This window comes from Diabrotica undecimpunctata, chromosome 5 (assembly GCF_040954645.1).
Source record: "Diabrotica undecimpunctata isolate CICGRU chromosome 5, icDiaUnde3, whole genome shotgun sequence".
In the NCBI taxonomy this organism is placed as follows: domain Eukaryota; kingdom Metazoa; phylum Arthropoda; class Insecta; order Coleoptera; family Chrysomelidae; genus Diabrotica; species Diabrotica undecimpunctata.
Window position 1 is genome coordinate 33,290,206 of NC_092807.1, and position 25,233 is coordinate 33,315,438.

Sequence of the window (25,233 nt, forward strand, 5' to 3'; positions counted from 1 at the left end):
TCCTTTTTTTGAATTGGTAGCAGTTTGTTTATAATAATTGAGAGATCTATTTAGCGTCATTTGAAAGAACATACTTTGAAAGTAACAGAAAACAAAATTTGTTTAATTTATTAAATTTTGCATTTTGAGAACGATTTCCAGAGTGGAAATTGAAACGTCAATAAACTTATTTTAACCTTTAATTGTGGCTTATTTTCAATAAAATAGTATCTACAGAGGTGTACAGATTGAATAAGATTGGCGATAATAATAAGCCTTGGGGTATGCCGTTATAGTTATGTCGAGGTCCTATTAGCTTGTTATTATGATCTCTGACATAGATTACCCTGTTTGTATAGAAGCCGATAATTGTGTTAACGATAGCAACTGGCATTTAAAATAAATTTACCATTATTTATTTTAAGCTTGACAAATACACTGATTCATATGCTCCTTCAATATCCAAGAATATTGCTGCTACATAGTTATTATTAGTTAAAATAATATTATTTAGGGGTATTTTCAAATATTTCAAATAATTAATGGAACATTGCCCGATAGAATTAATTATATTAAATATAATTAAATATCCGTATATGTACAACTGTGTCAAACTAACTAAAATTTATATTGCTATTAATACAAAAGTAATTTATCCTGAATAATGTGATCTAACAAATATGTTTCAGATTTTTGTCCATTATTTATATTCATAAAATTATGCGAGAAAATTTAAATTTTAATTAAACAAAACCCGAATAGAAATTAAATATTTCCGTTAATTATTCATTTAAAATGAATTATTGTATTTATTTAGGATTTGTGATTAACGTTTTTCACAAATGACAAATGTCAATAAAATGATAATCGTTTCATGTTATTTGCTGACAGTAGACAGTATTTATTAAATTTTAACCGCAATACAAGTACCAAAAAAAAGTTATAAAAAGCTGTCAGATTTAAAATGGCTTTATTACTTGTTAACAAATCTTTTTACTTATTTTATTTAAAATTAAAAATCACCTTATTATATGTAAATTGTATTGAAAACAAAATGTTGGTAAAGTATGATATTAATCTTGGGTATAAATCATCAAACACATCTGGAAAATATTTTTCAAAATTTAAACCCAAGGTTAATAAAGATCATCAAACAAATATTATTTATAAAATAAATTGTAAAGAATCACGAATGTGTTGCTTGTGTGAGTCCATTTCAAAAGTTAAAAGAAATAATAAATTAGACTTACTCACAATCAATTTAATTTAACTATCCAGACGACCGGTTTCGCTTTCTACAATATGCAAAGCATCTTCAGGTCTCGATACAAAGTTAAATAAATGATGCCGGAACTCTATTAATTGATGGTTGAAAGAACATGGTTCAAACTATCCTGTATTGTTGATTGGAGAACTTAAGTCTGCTATTGTAGTTGTTTGACAGTAAACGGGGAAGTTCTTGAGGAGAGAGATTTTATCCAATAAAGTAGAGATAGGTGTAATGTGATTGTTTGTTTGATGAAAGTAATGTTCTATACCATTGAGTTATTTAAAAGTTATTTATATTCATTCTAGAGATATATTTAGGAAATGTGTTTTATTTATTGAGATTTTATTTTTGAAGGTGACAGTTGTGAGACAATGAATGAGATTAGATGTACCAATTGTGTGGGTGTGCAATTCTATCAACTTGTAATTATCAAATTTCTTCGATAAAGTTCTGTTGTAATATGTGGCAAATGGTTGTAAACTCCAGTATTTAAAGTTAAAAAATTAAAAATTAATAACAATTTAAGACACACAGAAAACACTTAAAAAAGGGGGGAACGAAACAGACATTAAATCTAAAAAAGGGGAGGATTTGAAAGCACTACATCTCTTACTCGACTTACACTTACTACAAGTAAGAGATGTAGTGCTTTCAAATCCTCCCCTTTTTTAAATTTAATGTCTGTTTCGTCCCTCCTTTTTAAGTGTTTTCTGTGTGTCTTAAAAAATTGTCCTTAATTTTTAATTTTTTAACTTTAAATACTGGACTTTATAACCATTTACCACATATTACAACAGAACTTTATCAAAGAAATTTGATAATTACAAGTTGATAGAATTACACACCCACACAATTTGTACATCTAATCTCATTCATTTTCTCACAACTGTCACCTTCAAAAATAAAATCTCAATAAATAAAACACATTTCCTAAATATATCTCTAGAATGAATATAAATAACTTTTAAATAACTCAATGGTATAGAACATTACTTTCATCAAACAAACAATCACATTACACCTATCTCTACTTTATTGGATAAAATCTCTCTCCTCAAGAACTTCCCCGTTTACTGTCAAACAATTACAATAGCAGACTTAAGTTCTCCAATCAACAATACAGGATAGTTTGAACCATGTTCTTTCAACCATCAATTAATACAGTACCGGCATCATTTATTTAACTTTGTATCGAGATCTGAAGATGCTTTGCATATTGTAGAAAGCGAAAGCGGTCGTCTGGATAGTTAAATTAAATTGATTGTGAGTAAGTCTAAATTGTAAAGACTGTAATTCAACATATATTGGGCAAACACACCAATACCTACATAAAATGTTTGTTACACACAAACATAGTCTACAGACCAACGAATTAAACACAACAGCCCTAGCCAAACATTCTCTAGAAAATAGCCATTCTTTTGACTTTGGAAATGTACAGATTTTGAAAAAAGAACAAAATTACAACAAAAGATGCATATTGGAGATGAATTACATAAAAAAGATCCACATTTAGAGGAATATTTTAAAAACATAAACATCAGGTAGTGGCAAAAGAAAGTATACGACAGGGCAAAAGTAAAGAACGTTGTTAAGAAGGCCAAGACTCACCCCAGTTTAATATTTATATATAACAGAATTAAAATAAACATTGTTTATACACAAGCTTCTTCTTCTTCTTTTTCTTCTTCGGCTTTTCCCATTATGAGTTCGCCGTTTTCGTCCTCCACAGCACTCTATTCTCCCAGTCACCTTCTCTGAGGTCTCTATCTATCATAGCATTTCCGACGTATGTTTTCCATCTTGTAGCAGGTCTTCCTCTCCGTCTTCTTCCCGGCGGGTCCCAATTTAATATTCTTTTCGGCCATCTATGCTCTGGCATTCTTTGTACATGCCCGTACTACTGCAGGGCTCTGTTTTCCAACTTTTTTGTAATTGAGCATTTTACTTCCATTCTGTTCCATATTTCTTTCGTTCCTATTCTATCCGCTCTTGTGATTTGTAGACATCTTCTCATAAAGTCCAGTTTAACTGTTCTTATTTTATTTCGTATTGTTCTTGTCATTGGCCATACTTCCGCTCCATATAGGGTAATATTCATCACTATGCTTTGAAAGATCCTCTTTTTGTTTTCTTTGGTTAGTGTTGGAGTGTTGTTCCATATCACTCCATGAAGTGCTCTTGTGGCTTGTTTTCCTTGTGCTATTTTCATTTCTATATCTTTCATACAAGTAATATCTCGGCTAATCATTGACCCTAAATACTTAAAAGCCTTACAACTCTTAATAGTCTCTTCTTCTAAACTTAAGTTCAAATCTGCAACCTCGGGTCCAATACATAAATATTCGGTTTTGCACATATTTATCTTGAGTCCCCAAAGTTCATATTCTTCCTTTAATTTCCTTATCATATATTCCATATCCTCCCTGTCTTGTGCAAAAATGACTTGATCATCTGCGAAAAGTAGTGAATGTAATATATTCTCTTGTACTGGTATGCCCATTGTTCTGCATTTTCTATACCATCTTTTCAAAGCCTGATATATATATATATATATATATATATATATATATATATATATATGTAAAAAAGTGTAGGTGAGAGACCACATCCCTGTTTGAGGCCTTTTGTTGCGGTGATTGTTTTTGTTATTTCACCTTCATTTTACCTAACTTTATTTGCACTTGTGTTTCTTTATACAGTCTTTGTGTTATATTCACCCATTTCTTTCTAACGCGCATTCTTCTTATTGCTTCCCATAGTTGTTTCCTGGGCACGCTATCGTATGCTTTCTCTAATTCGATAGTGGTCATATGTGTTTCAATGTTTTTTTCTTTTTTCTTTTCAATTACCTGTCTCATAATGAATATATTATCTAAATATGATCTGGCTTTTGGAATCCGGCTTGTTCTTCGCTATAATGGTCCTAGTTTTTCTTTTATAACTGATGAAAATATTCTTGCTATTGAAGGCATTACACTGATCCCTCTGTAGTTATTTGGTGACCTTTTGTCACCTTTTTTAAAAATGGAGGACATGTATGATAAATTCCGCTCATCGGGAATCTTCTCTCCTGCTTCGATTTTATTGAACAACATTCGTATAAAGGATACTATCCTTGCGCCTCCATATTTCAGCAGTTCCATTTTTATATTCCCTGGTCCTGGTGCTTTATTGTTTTTGGATTTCTTTAGTGCTTTATTTATATCTTCCTCTGTGATTACTGCTTCCTCAGTTATTATTGTCACAGGGTGGTATGAGATATACTCCGGCCTATTCTCCTGCAATAATTTTGTGTAATGCTTTGTCCACTCTTTTGATGTAATTATCTGTATGGTATTTTTACTTCGTTTATTAATTCTGATGTTTTTTATTTTTTTCCATGCTTCCGTTGATCTGTTATACCCTATCGTGTTGTCTATGTCTCTGCACATTCTCTCCCAGTATTCGTTTTTCTCGAGCTTTATTCTTTGTTTAACTTGTTGTCTGAGGGTAACATATTCTCCCGGTGTTCCTGGGGTTCTGTCGTTTAGCCATTTATGAAATGCACTTTTTTTTCTTTTAATCATCTTCTAAGTCATCGCTGTATTTCTCCAAATATGTATTCTTATGTTGTTCAATACCCAGCACTTCATTTGCCGCTTTGTTTATTTTTTCCTTTAGGTGTTGATACATTTCTGTTGGGGTCCATTCTTCATTCATCTGTAGCATATTCTGTAGCATATTCTGTAGCATATTCTGTAGCATATTCTAATATAGTGTTCGAGTACTAAATTGTTGTAGAAGTTCTACTTTATACCTCGTATTTGCGATTTTTTGCATCTCCTCATCTTTCTGGATATTATCTTTTTGTCGTCTTCCCGTGTATATAAGTTTTCCTAGCACTAATCGGTGGTTACTTACACATTCTGCTTGTCTGTATACTCTTACATCTTGTATTATTGTTTTGCTGGCTTTTCTTACTATTATTAAATCAATAATTGATCTTTGGTTTCTACTAGTTTCTTCCCATGTGTATCTATGTATGTTTTTATGCTGGAATCTTGTGTTGGTTATGGGTAAATCGTATACAAAAACTAAAAGAAAAAACTCATTCTCAACGTCATTCTTAAATAACAAATAGGTAAAAAGAAATAAAATAAGACTTGATAAAATCAATTTAATTCTACCATTAAAACGACCGGTTTCGCTTACTACACTGCTAAGCATCTTCAGGTCTAACGGTACCAGGTAAATTAAATGCTAAACAATTTTATAGTAATTATGCCAATATTACATATCTATGGTTATTAATATGAATAAAAATTGATGAAGCAGACAAATAAATAAAAACCCACAAATTGGTATAAGATAATCTATTGAGTTCAAATAAATTAGTAAATAACCGAAATACTACTAGTATCTTGGTTATTTATTAATTTATTTTAACTCAGTAGATTATCTTATATCAATTTGTGGGTTTTTAATTTGTCTGCTTCATCAATTTTTATTCATATTAATAATCATAGATATGTGCATAATATTGGCATACTTACTATAAAATTGTTATCTTTATAAGACGTCACCCTAATATAAGCTTTGTAATTTCAGCATTTAATTTACCTGGTACCGTTAGACCTGAAGATGCTTAGTAAAGTATAGTAAGCGAAACCGGTCGTTTTGGTGGTAAAATTAAATTGATTGTGAGTAAATCTTGTTTTATTTCATTTTACCTATTTAAAATGGACTCACACAGGCAACACATTCATGATCTTAAATAACACTTGTAAGTATCTGTTTGTGTGTAACAAAATATATTTTTATGATATATACCTACCATAGCTTTGTCAGGGTCGTAGATGTTGAGACTCTGTACTGATCCTTCGATAATCTCCAAAACAGACTTGACCGATTCTGCCGTGGCAGCTGGACATTCCAAAAGAATTCCATTCTCAAAGTTGAAGCATTGACACGACGGATTTGCAGCCAAACTGGGGCACTTCGTCTGATCAGCGACCGTTTTGGGGCTGATCGAAACAGCCAGAAAAATTAGAATGGCGCCATAGCGCGCCATCATTGAAACCGTTGCCAAGGCACCATTTTTGGTTCAGCCACCTGCCATATTGAGATGAGACCTGTAATAGATAAAATGGTTTTATTATTTTTTTTCTTAAATATTTCAAGCAAAAGTAATATTTAGGATAGAAAGGATACCAAAAAATTTTAATTAGATTTGTACCACAAACTGTACATTTTACCTATTTATTTGCTATTTCTCGTTTTGAATTTATCTTCTGGATACAAGTTTTCTGTACTGTTCTTTATTTTAGCCTGCTCTTCATTTCCGCTAAATCTGCTATACTTCTGAGATTACAAGAATGTAACATGATGTAATTGTACTTGTACTTGAACTGTAATTGTATCGCCCATCAGATAATACTCAGTCAGACATCTAAACGGAAGCTATTTTCCGGGAAAAAACTATTTTTCTCTATTTAAGTTTACATATTTCTCGCTTTAATTGGACATAGTATTTGACCGAATTTGCCTGCAGCGGAGCGCACCGCTACAGCCCAGAATTAAATACCGCAACGTAAATGTATTAGACAAATTCTGTTAGATCAGTCAGTGTATTTCAATATGAAGCAACAATAAGTTAGGAGACTTCTCATCGATTACAAATTAGGTGAACTTCAAATCCAAGCTTACTGCTATTGAACGCTGTTAGTAATAATTTTATTCCGACCATACATCTAATGTTTATCATTGAAAACACCATATTTTGCTCACTTTTCGTAAAGAAAAGTAACATAGACCATTACATTTCTTTTCAATTTGAGCTCCACCATTGTTTTGCACGGGTTTCAAGGTTTCGTCTCTCAACAGGAACACTTGTAGCAGCTTAAACTGAAATAAAATACTTGTAGCATTTTCTTTTCACTCAGTAAATCATAGGATCCGAAAATAGTTCATATCGTTTTGCGTTCTGAAATTATCAGAATAAACAACTTTGAAGTCTGTTTATAATTAGGCTCATTAGACGCAATTCGTTTTGTCTCTTTTTCGACTATAGGGATTTTAAAATAAATGCTGGTTCTTAGACTGGTGATTTACGTATGGAATAAACAACAATCTACTTAAGGCAATTTACAACCATTATCGTAGGAGAATAATATATTTTTACATGACTTCACTTTCCGTTGCGCGGTCGAGATAGAAAGTTACTTTTTGTCTGCAAAAAGAGGCAAAAAACTCGGTGATAAAAAATATTATCAGAAATGTCTAATAATACCAGCTAAATGTAATAGTCATTTAAGTGCACAAACTATTATTTTCATTTAAAGAATTGTCGTTTAGCAGCTTAGCAGAAATCAAATTAAGTATTTAAAGTGAGTGCCATGACCATTAAATTAAATTAAGTAGAGTTATTTGTAACTTTTTTTAAACTTATTTTAAACCCGACAAACAGTTGGAAAAACAAGGCTTACTATCATCTAATCGTGATCAAAGGAGATATACCTGGTTTTATTTCTAATTTTTGTTTAAAATATAATTAGTGCACTGCAGTGTTTGGTTTTTTTGTATCGGATATATCCCCAAATCTTTTTTTATTTTAGAATAACCTTTATTTTTATGGTCAACCAAAAATTTTGTAGGTTGAGTACTCTAGAGTAATCAAAGGATAATCACTGTACTTTTTGTTTAACAATATTTCTATGTGCATTTTACTCAGTACAATACTACTACAATGAGATATTATACCTACATGTTATGTCATGCTAATAACTGAGGTAATGTCATTACATTTTTGTCTATTTTTAACATTTAATTTAAGTATCATTTAATTTAAACCGAAATTCACACTTTTACCCAGTTATAAAGAGGTATATAATTATAATTCTATCTATTCGCATAATTCCACAAATATTTTTAATTTACAATTTTGATTTTGATATTTTCACTGTTTGGTATATGTCCTTTTTGTTAATATACTAAGTGACATAGAAATCCGAACACCCAGTTAAAATGATTTTATTTCAATTAAATTTGGTGTAATTCATTTACCTTACCGAAAAAAAACAAGTGATAAAGTTTTTAGCCTTATCAGTTGGAGATTCCGGATTTTATACTTTTTGTTTTTAAATTCACTAACAATCTAAAAATGAATATTTCAGCAACAGTAAAGATCCAAATTTAGCGGATTGTGGTTCTTGACATTCTTTACTATTGGTTACGATGCCTAGATATGGAGACCTGTACGATTTCGTCAACTTAATGAGTTTGATAGGGGCCATATAATGGGACTTCGGGAAGCTGGATTTTCTTTTCGGGAAGTTGCAGTTAGAGTGCAAAGAAGTATAAAGACCGTGGTTAGGTGTTGTCAGGCATTGCTTCAAGAAGGCCGTACGTAAAGAGCAAGGGGTACTGAACGCCGCCGTAGAACAATAGACCGTGAAGATCGCCGCCTAAGATTATTGGCCTTAAGAGACCGTTTATCCACTACCAGCTTCATTGCAAATGAATGGTTTGCAGAACACGGAAGACCTATTAGCATAAGTGTTTACCGACGAATGAAAAGTTTTGACCTGTTTTCATACCGACCACACTGGGTCCTCCCTTTAACTCCAGAGCACCGCCGTAATAGCCTTCAGTGGTGCAAAGAACGGTCACTCTGGAATCAGGAATGGAACAGTATTGTCTTTAGTGACGAGTTTCGATTTTGTTTAGGCATGCACGATGGTCGAGCGAGGGTTAGAAGGCGACGTGGTAAAAGGAGGAATCCACAGTTTTTTGTTGAAAGACATGTTCATCACACTGTTGGAGTTATGGTTTGGGGTGGTATAGCTTATGGCTCCAGGTCACCTTTAATCTTCACCAGAGGTAACATGAACGCGCAGCGTTATATCCAAGAAGTTCTAGAACCCCAACTTTCACCCTATCTTGACACCCTGGCAAATCTAACTTTCCAACAAGATAATGCACGACCACATGTTGTAAGAGTCACAATAGACTTCTTTCAACATAATGATGTCATATTGTTAGCATGGCCACCAAGATCTCCCGACTTATCCCCAATTGAGCACGTGTGGGATATGATGGGTAGGAGATTGCTCAATTTGCAACGTCCTCCTCAGACTCTACAAGCACTTCGAGAGGAGTTGGTGGTTGCCTGGAATGAGATACCACAAGAGGACATTGACCACCTGATCAGAAGCATGCCTAGGCGCGTTGGAAAATGCGTAAAACATTGGGGTGCATCCACACATTATTAAAGGTAAAAGGGCTTTAAAGCAATGCAGTCATTTTGAAATTTTAATCATTTATTTATTATGCTTCATTAAGTACTTATACAAAATTTTATTAAAATAAGATCATTTAAACTGGGTGTCCGGATTTCTATGTCACTTAGTATATGTTGGTATTTCTATATTAACTTTTACTTAGCTAAACTTTTCACCATATAAGAAATAAAAATAAAAATAAAGAAAATTATTACTCTCACATAATCTTTCTTTCTTTTGAGAAATAATAAAATATAATAATTTAGACATGAATATAGAGCGACCATATAAGATAAGTATGTTTGTTTCTCGTACTTTTTGACCATTTATGTATTTTGTTCTATAAGTAGTGTTCTACGCTTTTCTAAAGACGTGTGAAATAAACGTTATTGCTTTTACTTCGACAATTTTTTTAGCAGTATTCCTCTTCTACAAGAACTATCTAAAAGACAATCATTTGGCTGTAGGACATTTAAAATTAACCAAAAATATTACCCAAAAAAGTTTTTACGAAGTGACAAAGATAAAAAATTTGTAGATTCCGACTTTGCTCAAATTGGAGATATATCTGTGGTAAAATGGAGAGATAAAGGAAAAAAATGTGTGGTGGCGATTAGCAATATGCATAATCCTGCTAACAAAGGAACTTACCGCGTCCTAATAAAGAAGTAAGAGAAGAAATTGAATGTTCAAAAGCAGTTTCTGATTACAATCGGTTTATGGGAGGCGTCCACAGATTCAATCAGATGCTTTCTTACTACGATATCTCTTGGAAATCCAGAAAATGGTGGATGAAACTATTGTTCTATATCCTAAATGGTACAATAGCAAACAGTTATATATTGTATAGTCGTGGCATGAAAAGAAATTCACGCAAGCTTATGCCATATTTCGCATGCCGCAAGTTTTTTGCCATTAAGCTCATAAATAATTTTTCGAGTAGAAAACGACGGGGTCCTGTTACGACAATATTTCATGAAATAAATAAGATTGATGGACGAAAGGTGTCTACTGATCCTGTAGTTAGAAGTTAGATGATTTGTAAATATTTACCTGTAAAAGGTACCTCTCAGCGATGTGTTTTTTGTAGCACAGAGAAGAAGCCAAAGCGATCTCACGTGATATGCAAAAAATGTGATGCTGGCCTTTGTTTGGAGCCTTTGTTTTACACGTTTCCATTTGTAATTGTCTCTTATAATAATTGTATTTTGAAAAAAACGTTGTCTAAAGTAGTTTTTTTATTTAGTTACACAATTTCCCAAACAAATTGAACAAGCAGTTGATTTTTCAACAAGTGAAAGTCATTGATACCGCAATGGTCCGTTGGTTGAAACATCAACCACGTCCTGTTAGACAAAGAGAAAAACATAATGACAAAAGGATACATTATTACTCTACCTATACTTGTTGTTGTTGTGAAAAGGCAAAATCGGGGAGGATCAGGCAGGCTTCACGGCAGGAAGATCATGCATAGACCACATATACACACTGGAACAACTGTTGGAAAAGAAAAAAGCAAAAAATAGAGATATACACTTGGCATTTGTGGATCTGAGAAAGGCGTATGACTCTGTACCAAGGTCAGAACTATGGGAGGCAATGTACAAATTAGAAATACAGACGGAACTCATAGAAGCTACAAAAGCTCTGTATAAAGAAAATAAAGTGTCCATTTAAATGGGAACAAGAATCATAGGAGACTTCACCACAACAAAAGGGCTCCTGCAGGGTTGTTTCACATCTCCAACCCTATTCAAAATATACTTAGAGAAAGCCTTGACTACATGGAAAAGAAAATGCGAAGGCATGGGAGTACCGGTACGGAACGAATACCTATATACGTTAAGTTTTGCAGACGATCAAGTAGTGATTGCACAAGACCAAGACGACCTCAGCTACATGATGAAGAAACTACAAGAAGAATATACCAAGGCTGGCCTAGATATTAACCTCGCGAAAACAGAGTACCTATCTACAAGTGAAGAAGACATAGAAGATCTACAGATTGATGACAACGTAACAATCAAAGGAAAGGATAAATTCAAATACCTGGGGTTTATAATCACGAAAAAGGCAACAACAGAGGAAGAAATTACACAAAGATTAAGACAAACAAGAACAGCAATCCGACAACTTAACTCAGTATGGTGGGATAGACACCTAAATATGAAGACAAAAACGCAGATTTATAAAACATTAGTGCGAAGTATTATGACATATGGGGCCGAAAATTGGATCACAAACAAGAAAAACAGCAGTAAGATAATAGCAACAGAGATGGAATGCCTGCGAAGATGCTGCAGAGTAACAAGAATGGATAGGAGAAGTAATGACGAAATAAAGCAAAGAACATCAATAGAAACAGACATACTAACATATATAGAACAAAAAAGACTAAAGTGGTATGGACATGTAAGAAGAGCTAGCGACAGCAGATGGATAAAAAGAATAACCGAATGGAGCCCCATAGGAAGGAGGAAAAGAGGACGACCCCGAAAATCCTGGAGGAACGAAGTAGACGACGCCATGAGTAAGAGAGGACTAAACGATGGAGAATGGAACAACAGAGAGAGATGGAAACGGTTGAGCGAGGGAAGGCAGTGAATACTGTAGAATCCCTAAATATATATATATATACTTGTTTTGCATCGTTTTACTTTGTATAAGCGTATATTTGGACAACGAAAAAAAGTATTGAGCCTTAAAGGGATAACTATCAAAATGACTATAAACATTTATTTAATATCGCTATTTAGCTAAATTGTTTAACGATTTTAATCCTTAAAAATAAAATTGAAAATATTTTTATGCTCTAAAATTTTTAGTTTACAGATTATTTCAAAAATTTAATTTAAAAATTAAACAGGCCATTCACGTTCCGATTTTTAGTCCGACTATTGGCCCAACTTCCGCAGTTGGATCTGAAATCAGACCGTGAGTGGGCTGGTGAATGGTGAAGTTGTAAGTCAGATCACAGGTCGGATTAAAAATTTCCTCATTTCTATGAATTACTTTACACAAAGATTCCTAGTTCGCAAATATTTATAAGAAAAGAAACTTTCAATTGCACGAAAATTACCCCTATTAAAATAAACGGTTCTTCATTATTAGCTACTTTTTGTTGGGGCAAATCATTTTCCAATTCAGGTACATTTTCCAACACTGCGGATTGGCTACAGAAGAATTATCAACAAACAACGAAAATTAAATCATAGTTGTATTGAAATTAAAAGTAACTGTTTCTTTATATTGTTCTGAAGTTATTTTCTTGTGGCATCTTATGCAAATTTAATATTTCAACTGGAAATAAACCTGAATATTAGTTAGAAATTAAATTTATTTGACCTTTCGAGTTCAACTTCGAAATATTTTAATAACGATTTCCGAAGTGAAAATCCAAACGTCAAAAACATTTAATTTTAAACTCATATTGTGGCTTAATCCCAATTAAAATAGTAAATTTACTACAAGATCACTTTGTAACTGATATTTTCTGTCTTTATACAATTTGCTTACAACATCATCTCCAAACAAAATCTCAATTGGTGTGTCTGTCCGACACCGCTGAGCAAAGATCCCTAGTTCGCAAATAAATAAGAGAAATTAACTTTCAATTTCACGAAAAATTATTATAGCCTTGCAAGTTTCTGGTATCACCTTTCCCAATACTTGTGGAGATATATTACAGCTAAACTTCAGTTTTTCAAATGACGTTTCAGTGGTCAGAAAGCGTTTAGTTGCTACAAGACGTTGTTCAGTACTGACACATTCACACATAACGGTATCTTTTTTGGAAATGAGTAGACCAACTTTTTCCAGTAACAGCGAAAAAGTGGAGTTGTCCATTCTGAGGTAATTTTTGTATTCATCCTCATAAATGACATTGAGCAATTTTGTGTTACAATAGTTCACACGATCAACAAATAATTTTTTTATCCAACATTTTCTCTTCTTTTTTTTAAATGGTAAGGATAACAAGTACAATGCTGATATTTTCCTCTTCCTAATTATATTTTGCGTAGTGTTTACTCGATACATTTTTTGGTTAAGCGATGTACACCGTCGTAAAAACAAACGAGAACTGAAGTTGGACCGCTAGTTGAATAGCAAGTTGGAGCGTGAGTGAAGACGAATATCCAACTAGTAGTCCTACTAAGTGAAACCGCAAGTCGGAACGTGAATGCCCAGTTTTATATAAGCAAAATACTGAATTTTAGACTTTTCCCATTTTTTATAAAAAAAATGCATCTCACTCTATCTTTTTATGTATTTATCATTAGAAACCCCCCTCACCACATTTATTGAAATCTTTAAGATATCTTCTAAATTAATTTACGCGAAATGCCTATCTTTTTTTCTGAAGCCTGGGCTAACATCACAACCTTTTTTTGCCTTTTAATATTCGTATTATTATTCTCTGGACGGTTCATTCTGTTATTACTCATCTATTTACTATTAAATAAAGTACAAGATGGTTTTAAAATAGTGTATGTTTATTTTATTTGTGTATATTATAAGTCTTATATTTTATAATTTATTCAAACCACAAATATCTGACCACTGTTTTATTATACAAGCTAGAATAAAATAAAGGATTTGGCAAACAAAAAGTTTTATAAATCTAGTTTGACCCTCATTTCTAGAAATACTTAAAAGTGCAAACTTCTTCCAATCTACGTATCCACAAATTCAAATGATAGACGAGATAATGGCTACAAAGTCAGACAACAATAGGGGACCCAAAGCGGACTTGTCGGACATTTATTGCCTTTTTACTAGAATTAAGTTTACCATTGCCAAAAATTTGTAAAAACTTTGAGGATTCCTGAGAGGCAATAAAGTTTCTAGTTTTCTTGGTTGTACACTGAAAAAACTATCCTAAAATGTATGCCGCATGTGAAAATATTTTAATGTATAATACAAAATTCTACAAAAGGTTTTTATAATATTTAATATAAACTATCCGGATATAAATTGAATTGGCACACCCCCAGAGTTGGCAACCATACGTCCATAATGGTCTCAGTATTTGTTTGAATAACAGTTATTTGTTATGTATAGACAATTCTGACTTTCTTCCTATTACCCATTACATTTTATTGGGTTTTCCTTCTCATTAACCCTTTGAACTAATTACTATTTATATGGGAATAAGCCACAATTAAAGGATAAAGTACGTTTATTGACGTTTCAATTTTCACTTCGGAAATTGAAACTTGAAATCGTTATTAAAAAATAGATTTTCGAAGTGAAAATTGAAACGTCAATAATAGTTATTTAACCGACAAGTGTATTAATAAGGGCGATTAACAATTGAGATATTTTAACGCGTGAGCAAAGCGAGCGCGTTAATGTTCGAGATTGTTAATCGCCATTTTAATTCACGAGTTCGTTACAAAACTTTTCCGTCGACCGTACTTTTCAGAAATAAAGATATCTTAGTTTAAATATTTATTTATTTAACGATAAACAACAATTTTTTCAGCTTTCATTGACTTTATTCAAAGTTTCCTTAGTGGTAGTTTTATTATAGTAAACATTAATATTCAAAATGGTACAATTACTGAAATTAAAGGAAGATATTGATAAATGATTATCTGCTGTATAGCATTTTGACAAATTTATATTTAAGTCTACTTGGACCTCTGTAAATTCTGTGATAGAAGAAGTTAAATTCTGGTGGAGTTAAATTAAACTCTTCGTCAATATCCATCCTTTGATTTTTCAAATACACAGAATTTTAAACAATAAAGTAAATAATGACATACAATGACAGAGTACTAACAGCGGCTACTTCATTTTAAATTAATTTTTTAGTGGGAATATAAATAGGTATATGTTTGGTTGCCTACACCACAGGTCACTGCCAATCACAGAGCGTTTAATTAATTTATGCAAGCAATTTATGTTGTGTTGCCTATAATGAAATCGTTCATTAATAGAAAATCATTCATTAATAGGGGTCATTAATCAATGATTTTGAGGGTGTTAAAATTGATCATAAATGGACGGTCGACGGAAAACGTACTTTAACCTTTAATTGTGACTTTGAAGCACTAGCTGTATTTGTTCATTGATATCTTAGCTCTTGTATTTTTTGGCCACATAATATCGTCGGTAGTTTGAATAATGATTGTCACCACATGCATAGATTTGGTTCCCTTTTTAGTGGTTTCTCACAATATTTTGTAAGATGCTTACGGATGCATTAAGGCATCTTGGTTTGTAGCATGTATAAATTCCTTATAACTATCGAATATTTAATGTATACGATTTATTTGGTACGCCCCTGGCTATGTATAAAATTCCTTGAGTTTTTGTTTATACTGTGACGTAAGTGTCTGCGACATCCAAGAGAAATTTTACTGCGTAGTAAAGTAATTGATATTACGTTTTAACTTCTACAATTTTCAAAGCAAAGCAATGTTAAGGACCAATTTCCCGTGAAAGGCGTCACTGAAAAAAATTCCGATTGGCCAGCTGCGAAACATGGTCGAGAGGGGTGATGAAGGTTACAGAGCCGGGATTAACTCCTGAAGGGAAAATATTCGGCGTGTGTAGTCAAAAAGCCGGCAAAATTTTTTTTGTGGAAAGGTGAATTTAATTTAAAAATGCGATCTGGCAGTTTTTTGTTGGGTTAATCACCGATTTATCACAGTGCCCGTGTTGCCCCTTTACGTGACAAAATTCTTTTGATGCAATAATTTCAAAAATGATAATAAATATTTTAAATAGCTCATGACTATTTTGAAGGAAACATACTTCTAAACAAATTCAGTGATGCATAAAATTCAATAAAAATTTTGTATCAGTTTATGATAAAAGAATTGGCGTCTCGGCCCGTTGGACCCACCTTTCCCGGATAAGGGTTAAGGTATTTACATTCACTGAAGGTATTAGCTTAATTAAAGCGTTTACTATAAGGCACATATTATGGTAACGGTATTACTTGCCTAAATACACAAATTTATAATTGCGTAATTCTCTTCAACCTTTATTAGAAGAAACAATTTGTCACTGTCAAAATATTTAAATAATTAAAGTTTACTAAATCTGAATGAAATCACGTGACTTTTTTTTAACATCATGATCCATATATAATAATAAAGCTCAGCGTATCTCTTGAAGCTTTTAGTCAAAAACAATTTTCTGTACTAAATAACAATCGTTGAGTTTGCTTCGCTTCTATGCACAATATCAATTTTAAAATACCTCTTTCTAAATTTTCCTTCATCGAAACAAACCACGTCTTTTACGTCAGCTTACATTATAAGTATTTTCAGCATTCGCTAGTGGAAAGTTGATCAGCTAAAATATCTTTCGCCGTGTCCCAAAATCTTCTGGCAACGAAACTCACAGAAAAAGAAAGAAAATGTATAAACTTTTCCTACACTGAAATAAATTTATATTGTTTTATCGTCTGTGTTTAACTTCCATAATTCCTGGTTTTCGTAATATATGAGATTATCTTACGGAATCTCTAAAATGTTTGAAAGAATAGCCAATGGCTATTTGATAACTTTATAAATCTATGAAAGTTTGTATATTATTTATATTTTATACATCATTCAAGATAAAAGGAATAAGCAGAATCGCACTAAGACATGTGAGAAGCCATAGGCGAACGGTTTTGCTTTTCTATTAAATTACTAAAACTTAGTAGAGTTGCTACTTGTTATAGCAAGATTGGCTTTCAGTTTTTTGCAAGCACAATTAGTGAACGTTGCTTGTTAATCGTTGTATTTACCTTTTACTTTTATTTCCTAAATCGGTTCTTAGTTTTTAAATAACTATTAATATTTCTATTGTAGCGTTTTAACAATAAAACGAACGGTTCTAATTTATATAAATATATTTATAATTTTACAATACAATATAGTGTAAGTATTAGAGTAGTATTAGTAGTATGTAGTAGTAGTAGTATTAGACTGACGATCTAAAACGTTATCATAGGAATTGGATGCCAGAGGCACAAGATCGAAATAGATGGAAAAATTATGAGGGAGATCTATGTCCAGCAGTGGATAAGGGAAGATTTAATGATGATATATATACCAAAAGTATTATTCGAGAATCATCTGGAGTAGTTCACCTCTAGTCTCCTCGTTAAAAGCGCCTAGAAGGCAGGCACTATTAAGAATACCATTGATTATGTATTCTAGATTCATCCTTTAACGAATTGTGACATATATCACGATACCACGCGTCGAAGGTGGGCTATTTCGTTACACTGCTCCCCTCCTAAATCAAAACGTCCACATCAGCAACTTTGCATGAAGGCCCAGTATAGCTGAATCCACAACACTCTCCTTCTTCTTCTTAAGGTGCCATGCATTTCTGCGTAGGCGTCCACCGTACATCGTCTTGTCAGGTGAGATGTTAAATAGTCAGGATTAAATAATTCTGTTTTTAGCAGCATTGCGAAGCATTTCATAGCTGTGGATTCCTGTCCATTGTCGAATATTGCGCAGCCATGACATTTTTTTACGTCCGAGACCTCTCCTACCCTCTATTTTCCCTTCGAGTATCAGTTGCAACACTCTCCAGCTCTGCATAAACCCCTCAGATCAGAGAAAATAACGGTCTACTGTCTTTGGCGGATACGATCACTTCGGGTTAATGCAACACATGGTAATTCGTACGCCGGTTTCTCGGAAGATCCCTTCAAGCATGCTTCTGACAATCTTTTAATCCAAATTTTCTAGTTCGTGGCCTATCTTGTGTAAGGCCAAATTCTTGACGTCATACTTGTACACGGTCTTCTTTAAATTTTGGAGCACGCCATATATCCTCGTAGTTTACCCTGTCTGTATACGACTTCCTGGTCACCCAATACAGCAAAAATCGAGGACCATCTTCTAATCTCATTACACTTTTAACTTTAAGCTGGTGATTTTTTAACTCGTTCAAACGACCAGACTTCTTATAGAATACGAGCAAGATTCCTTTAGTCATCTCAAGATCTTAGGCAACACAGTGGGCTAAAGAGATGTTATGCGGAACACTAAAAAGATACTGCTGAACTTCTGTGGTCACGCCGAATCTAGCACTCTTTTTTTCTACGTAATTTGACATAAGTTCATTAAAGCTTGGTCGCCGGTCATCTCCGATCTTATGTTGAAGGGTTCGTGCTTCTTCTGTTTTAATTGAGCCAGCATAACGTGCAAGATGATTTATGTGAACTACTTTTGGTTTACCTTTCGGCAACTTCTTAATTCGGTATATTAGGTCATTTAGTCTCTTTTAAATTTCACACGGAGCTTTCTACTGTCTTTTCAGTTTACGAGACAAGCCTCGACGACGTTGTGGAATATAAAGCCAAACAAGATCACTTACTTCTATTCTTGCATCGAGAATAATATTGATCTTTTATTCTGTCACTTGCTAACTGGATGTGTTGTCATGCAAGTTCATGAATGTTGTTCGTTCTAAACTTCACACGGTCGACATATTCTTCGCTTGTAACATGTCCTTCGGAAGGTCTGCAGCCAAACCCTAGGTCGCAGGGCAAACAAACTTCCCTACCTAACATCAGGCAGGTTAGAGTCTGGCCTGTAGTTTCATTTACGGACGAACGGTAGGCCATCAGGAAAGAATGAGTGTGCTGGTCCCAATCTCTTTGATGTTCTCATTCAAATTTCGATATGTGTTTACACATCGTTTGGTTTATCCTTTCGACCATTCCATCTGATTGAGGATGCGGAGGTGTCGTTCTGGTCTTTTTGATACCAATAAATTTACAAACGTTTTGGAAAAGGGTTGACTAAATTTTTGCCTTGGTCGAAGTGGATCTCCAAGGGAACAACCAATCGGCTAAAGAATTATTTAACAAGTGCCTCTGCAACGGTAGTAGCTTCTTGATTTGGTATCGCATAGGCCTTAGTCCACTTCGTAAAATAATTCATGGCTACCAGGATATATTTATTTCCATCATTTGTTTCTGGAAATGGACCTGCAAGCTACTCTTTCTTTGGGACGACCAACATTGTACTGTTTCATGTGTGCCCTCTTTTTACCAACTGGACCATTACTGGTTGCACACCGTTCACATTTCCGGCACCATCTTCTTACATCATCTTTACAGTTCACCCAACAGAACCGTTTTCGAACCTTTTACAGAGTCTTTGTAATACCAAAGTGTCCACCTGATGCATCGTCATGCAACTGACGTAATACTTCTGACACTTTACTTTTAGCTACAATCAACTGAAGCTTAGATTCTGTACCGTCATCGTTCTCAAAGGTTAGAATATCATTTTTTTGTACTAGGCAAATCCATTGGCTCCAGTAAGACTTAAATTGGATGCATGCTGAACTGGACTACATGCATTAACGTCTTGCCAAGAAGGTCTTTCACTTCGACGCATCCAATCCAATACTTTTTTTGTATATTGAGCGTCTTGTAGCTGTTGAGGCTGCCATTGATCATTAATGACTAAGGTTCGTCTCACGAGCCAAAGTTGTTCTTCGAATTTAAGACAGTAATTACAATTTACACTGATTTTTCCAGCCCACTGTTCGATCCGTTCTAGCTTTCTGACTGTTGTATTATTCTCTTTCAATTTACGGATTTACGGCGAATGTGATCTACGTCGCCACCACGTTAACATCTGTGTTCGAGTCTCTTCGGCATCCTGTTACGAATTACTTTTCGTACGATTTCCTTCAGACATTTATCGTTTTGTTTGTCGTTCTCTTCAGAGGTTCGTACTCGATAGCTCCGTGAAGCTTAACTAGCTGTTTCGTATTCCAAGGCAATGGTGGGCGCTTCATCTAGAACTTTCGGTCTTGCTAGTCGTAAATCTTTCTGTAATCCACTGTCTTTCAAGCCATTGACGCAGATATCTACAGCAATTTCTTCAAAAATATTATCTGGTGCTTTTGCACTATAGGCAAACCGTACTATACGAGCAACATCTGCTTCAAACTCTTGCAAATTTTTATTTGATCTTTGAATTATACTTCTTAGTTGTGCTTTGTAGACTTGTTGTAGATGGACATCTCCGTAACGTTTATCTAGTCGAGTAAACAAGTTCTGGTAACATTTTTCTCTTAGGATATCCGCAGCATCACCTCGTAAAGCAACAGTCAAGGAAACAAAATAGCCTTTTCTTCTTCTGTTCAATGATTGGATGTCACAATAGCTTCCGATTTTCTAAGGTATATGGACCAAGAAGACTTTTCATTAACCCTTATGGGTGATACTTTAGTACACGTAAGAACGGATTGGGTCTCAGAAGCTCAAAAATTAAACTAAGAATTTTTTTTGTTTAATTTTGTAACAACAGGTTTACGTTGCATATCTTAGAACTACTACTAAAGACAACACATACATTAAAAGAAAATGAACTTCTATTTTAATACTAAAACTAAAAATATTAAAGAAATTACGTACTAAAATATGGCCGATGTTTAACCTATTCAGTCATTTTATGAATGCATATGGGACAAGCAGGTATAGTATATTCCAAGCAAATAAATTTTTTACAATAGTGACACATGTATTGAGTTTTACGATCTCTACAAAAAGCACAACGCCCCCTTTTATTTTGCAATTCCGCAGGTGCTTGTACTGGTCCAACACCACTGAGTTTAGCAGCAAGCTCTCTTATATCTCGTGCCAAATGAGGAGATTGAGCTTTCTTTTATATTGTCGATTACTAACTGAAGACCTAGTTCTTTTAAAAAAATCTTCTTCTTTTGTTTGTTTTTAGATCCAGTTTGTTAGTTCTCTGTATCACAAATGCATTTATTTCAGCAACATCAAGCAATCAATGAAAGATGACCATGGGCCAACGTTTTGTATTCCTTGCGACAGTATAGGAATTTCGTAGTATAGCAAAAGGCATTACATGTTCAACAATAACGTTGCCTACGAGGGGTTGCCTAAGGTATGGGGACCAACTCCATACGACCTTCAAAACAAATTCCCCTCCAAAACATTTTAGAGCCACCACCAAAAGGTACTTTAGGAGAGATATTGCAGCTGGCAAACCTTTCTCCTCGCCTTCGCCTGACACGCTCACGACTATCTGGAGCTTTTAGGCTTACTCTAGTCTTATCGGAGAAAAGAACTTGTTTCCAATCATCGATGGTCCAATTTTGATGCAATCTTGCAAAATTCAGTCTCTAATCCCTGTGTTCTCTGCTAAGCAAGGGTTTTTTGGCCGGATTCCTGTTACTCAATTCTGCTTCATGTATACGTCTTCTAACTATTCGAGACGATATCGCGACATTTCGAACATCTGCTAGTTCATTTTTTAGCAAATTGCTGGTGACTTTCCTATCTCTCAGAACACGCTGTCTCTAAAAACGTTCATTAATTTGATTATTGCAACGTTTTTGCAATTTCCCTGGTCTTCGATGGTACGACCCTGTTTCGTTATATCGCTTAACCTTGCGACTGATGCTGGAATGATGTCTTCCTAACAAACCTGCAACGTATCGCATTGAATATCCTTCATCTAGGAGAGTCGATGCTCGCACTGCCTCCTCCATTAACAAATTTCTTTGGCGGTTCATTTTTTATTTGATTTTTATGCAAATAAACTTCCAAACATACATGTGATGAAAAATATAATAATAAAAAGCTTGTTTCTTACAAGCACTTTGCTTTAATCGGCACTTTTTATGAAAAGTTTAACTCACTTTTAGTCTAAAACGAAGTTTAATACAAATTATTGTTAAAACAAGACTATTATTAGCTTACATAACAACTTTTACTGTCAAACAAGGTCCATAGGCAACTTGTTGTACAGCAAATTATGAATAAATAAAGATTATTGAGAAAAATATGAGTGGTGCGTTAATTTTGTCTAGGAGTTTATTTAAAAAGAAAATATTCCTGCTTTTATTGATTACGATAAGCATTATACTTAGAAATCTGGACTCTATTTCACTAAATAATTCACGTAGCCGCCACAAGAGCTTAACAGATAAACTTAAAAATGTTATCATTTGTTGTTCGTGGCAAGATAAGTCGATGTATAAAAAATTATTATAATTCCAATAAACATACTTGGGTGTTCACTTTTTTTGTCAATCGGTATGTTTTAACTGGGAATAAATAGAAAAAAATTATTGTATTAGATATTGCAGAAAATAGCTTCAGAAACAAAGTTGTTCTAAAATATAAAAATAAACTTGGTGCATTCTACTGTAAAAATATTCCAAATCAAAGGCAAGGAAGAGGACCATTACATAAATGATAATTTTTTTTTAAATATACGCAAAATATATTATTTTTAACATATTATCCTTAAAACAAAGAAGACAGATAGTTATTAAGAAGTCAGTTCTATTTAAATGGAAAACGTGTTTTAAAATTAAAACATTTGCTCTCTAGTCTAATATCAATTTTATTCACCTGTTGTATAGCGAACGAACGATCCGCCCTTAATTTGCATATCGATCAGCAATTACTTTATTGAGTTTAATAAATTAGAGGAACAGGAATTGATCTATCGCTTTCTGATAATTTATCTTGGCGTACATAACAGCGAGCAGCGAAATCTGGAATGCATAAAACAATTCGGAAATGTCTTGGTTGGCATTGAGCTTAAAGGTGGTTAATTAGCCGGTGGCACTACCGACAGGAGTTCAAGGGTCTCCAGTTAATTAATGAAGGGAACAGGAGTGGAACAGATGTGCAAAATCGAGCCGATGCCGATGCTATGTTATTATTTTGTTCATTTTGTTCTGGGCTTGACGCCGACACAGCCTCGCCTTTGGCATTCATAACAGCGGTGGAAGTGCCGGGAAGGGGAAAGTGGCGATTACCGGGTTAGGATATAGTGACTGAACTTGATGGTTAATGTCGAAACCATTCCAATATTGATATTCATCAATCTTTGTTAAGTAGGTATATTGCCCAAATTATATACAATGTCATGATTTGTCCTTAACTGTTAATATTTAATTTATTGAGTTAATGATGTTAATGCATTGTATTCAAACCTAACGAATCTATTCTTTAAGCTTCAGTTTATTTTTTTTAATATTGGCATAATTAAATTTTACCTTGTGCGAAATAGTAAAACAGAACTGTGTCTTGATCCGTAAATCATTTCTTTTGCGTAAAGCACTCTCAGTTCTCTACAAAAAGTAATGGTGTTCCAAGTAAAAAACAACAAGGGTAAATTTCATACTTACAAAACAATTTGTAGGTTTTTGTGATGTTATAAAAATTATAAGAGTACTTAACTTTAAAACACGACAAACGAAACGAGGGAGAAAAAACTGAGTTCGCGCACTACTGTTTGTTAATTTAATTGTCACGTGATTTTATTTTCACAAATGGATTCATTAGGCTGCGTTATTTGAGCTCTTGCATGGATGAAACGACACCAATGTATTGCATTTGGATATTTCGAAGGATCCATTATTTTCAAAGATGTTTTATAGCAAGTTTAACCTTTCGGGTACTCCCGTTAAGATAGGCAATATACCCTCAATCGAATTAAATTTTTTCCATTTTTTACAGGCTCAGTGCAATTTTAGCAATCCTTACCCCCACCGTTTCACTAGAAACATCATATTTTCGGTTTTATTTTTTTTTTAGGTGGGATCCAATATAAAAAATTCAAAAAATGCCCACGCATAGTTTTTGTCCCGTAAGTTTGAGTGAACTTAACCTATGACCTTAAAAATGCATTTTTTTTCGAAAAAAGCGTATAACTTTTTTGGGGGTGACTGTAGGTCTATTTTTTTTTATTTTGTGTATTTGATAAACAACTATATCTCTCATTTTTTTCAGATTTTTCGTATTTTACTCCGTCAAAAATTCGAAGAACTGTTTCAGAAGCTTTGGGGAATTTTCTCCATTTTCTAGACTTCACAATAAATCAAATCAAGGTTTTTTAATAGGTTATATATATATATATATATATATATATATATATATATATATATATATATATATATATATATATATATATATATATATATATATATATATATATTATTATAAATTAAGCCTAAAGGACATTTTAAAATTGGCCGGAACGCCTTTAAATTTTCAAAAAACCATGTTTTTCACAGTTTTTAATGGTTTTATCGGGGTAAATCATAATTTTTGGGATCCATACGACCTGAATCAATTTTCTTTCATGTTTACTTTTAATGTACTTAAAAATAGGATTCGGCGCAATTTTCGTCCGCCACCTCCCTTCCCCACCCGAAAAACGTCTTTTTTTTCCTTTTTCTTTTCGATAAATTGCAATCAATTTAAAAATTCAAAAAAAATCACATGCATAGTTCTGCCCAACCTAGCCTGAAAGTTTACTACTACAAGAATTTAGTAAACTATTTCTTCCTCACGGTCGAGTTCCTTCTTATTGTTTCAAAATTGTAAACCAATTTTTAGATAAGACATATATATATATATATATATATATATATATATATATATATATATATATATATATATATATATATATATATATATATATGTTAATAGCCAACACAACAAAGGAAGGCGTGATAAAAAGATTTCCTGAATGCTTGAAAGTTTAAGGAAAAAATTTAGAACACTTGTTATAAGTTGATATAACGTATATAGATGAGCTTGATATATGCTAGCGCATGGTTTATAGTGGGGCAGAAGATATATGGCAACCTTGTAAGTTGCGCATAACACCTCAAACTACTTGTGTTGAGTCATCTGTTCATATTCGTTCATTCGTTCATATTCAATTTGCCGTTTCTGACCAATAATAAGAGAAA

At 33.4% G+C, this 25,233-nt stretch overlaps 1 protein-coding gene across 1 annotated transcript in view; it reads right to left on the minus strand.

Moving 5' to 3' along the window:
- The window catches only part of LOC140441261 (uncharacterized), a 540,998-nt gene that overhangs the window by 269,572 nt on the left and 246,193 nt on the right, over window positions 1-25,233 (minus strand). Inside the window, exon 3 of the mRNA XM_072531871.1 lies at window positions 6,066-6,363. Within this exon, the coding sequence (XP_072387972.1) occupies window positions 6,066-6,305 (240 nt within the window). The 5' untranslated portion in view covers window positions 6,306-6,363. The remainder of the gene's footprint in view (window positions 1-6,065; window positions 6,364-25,233) is intronic.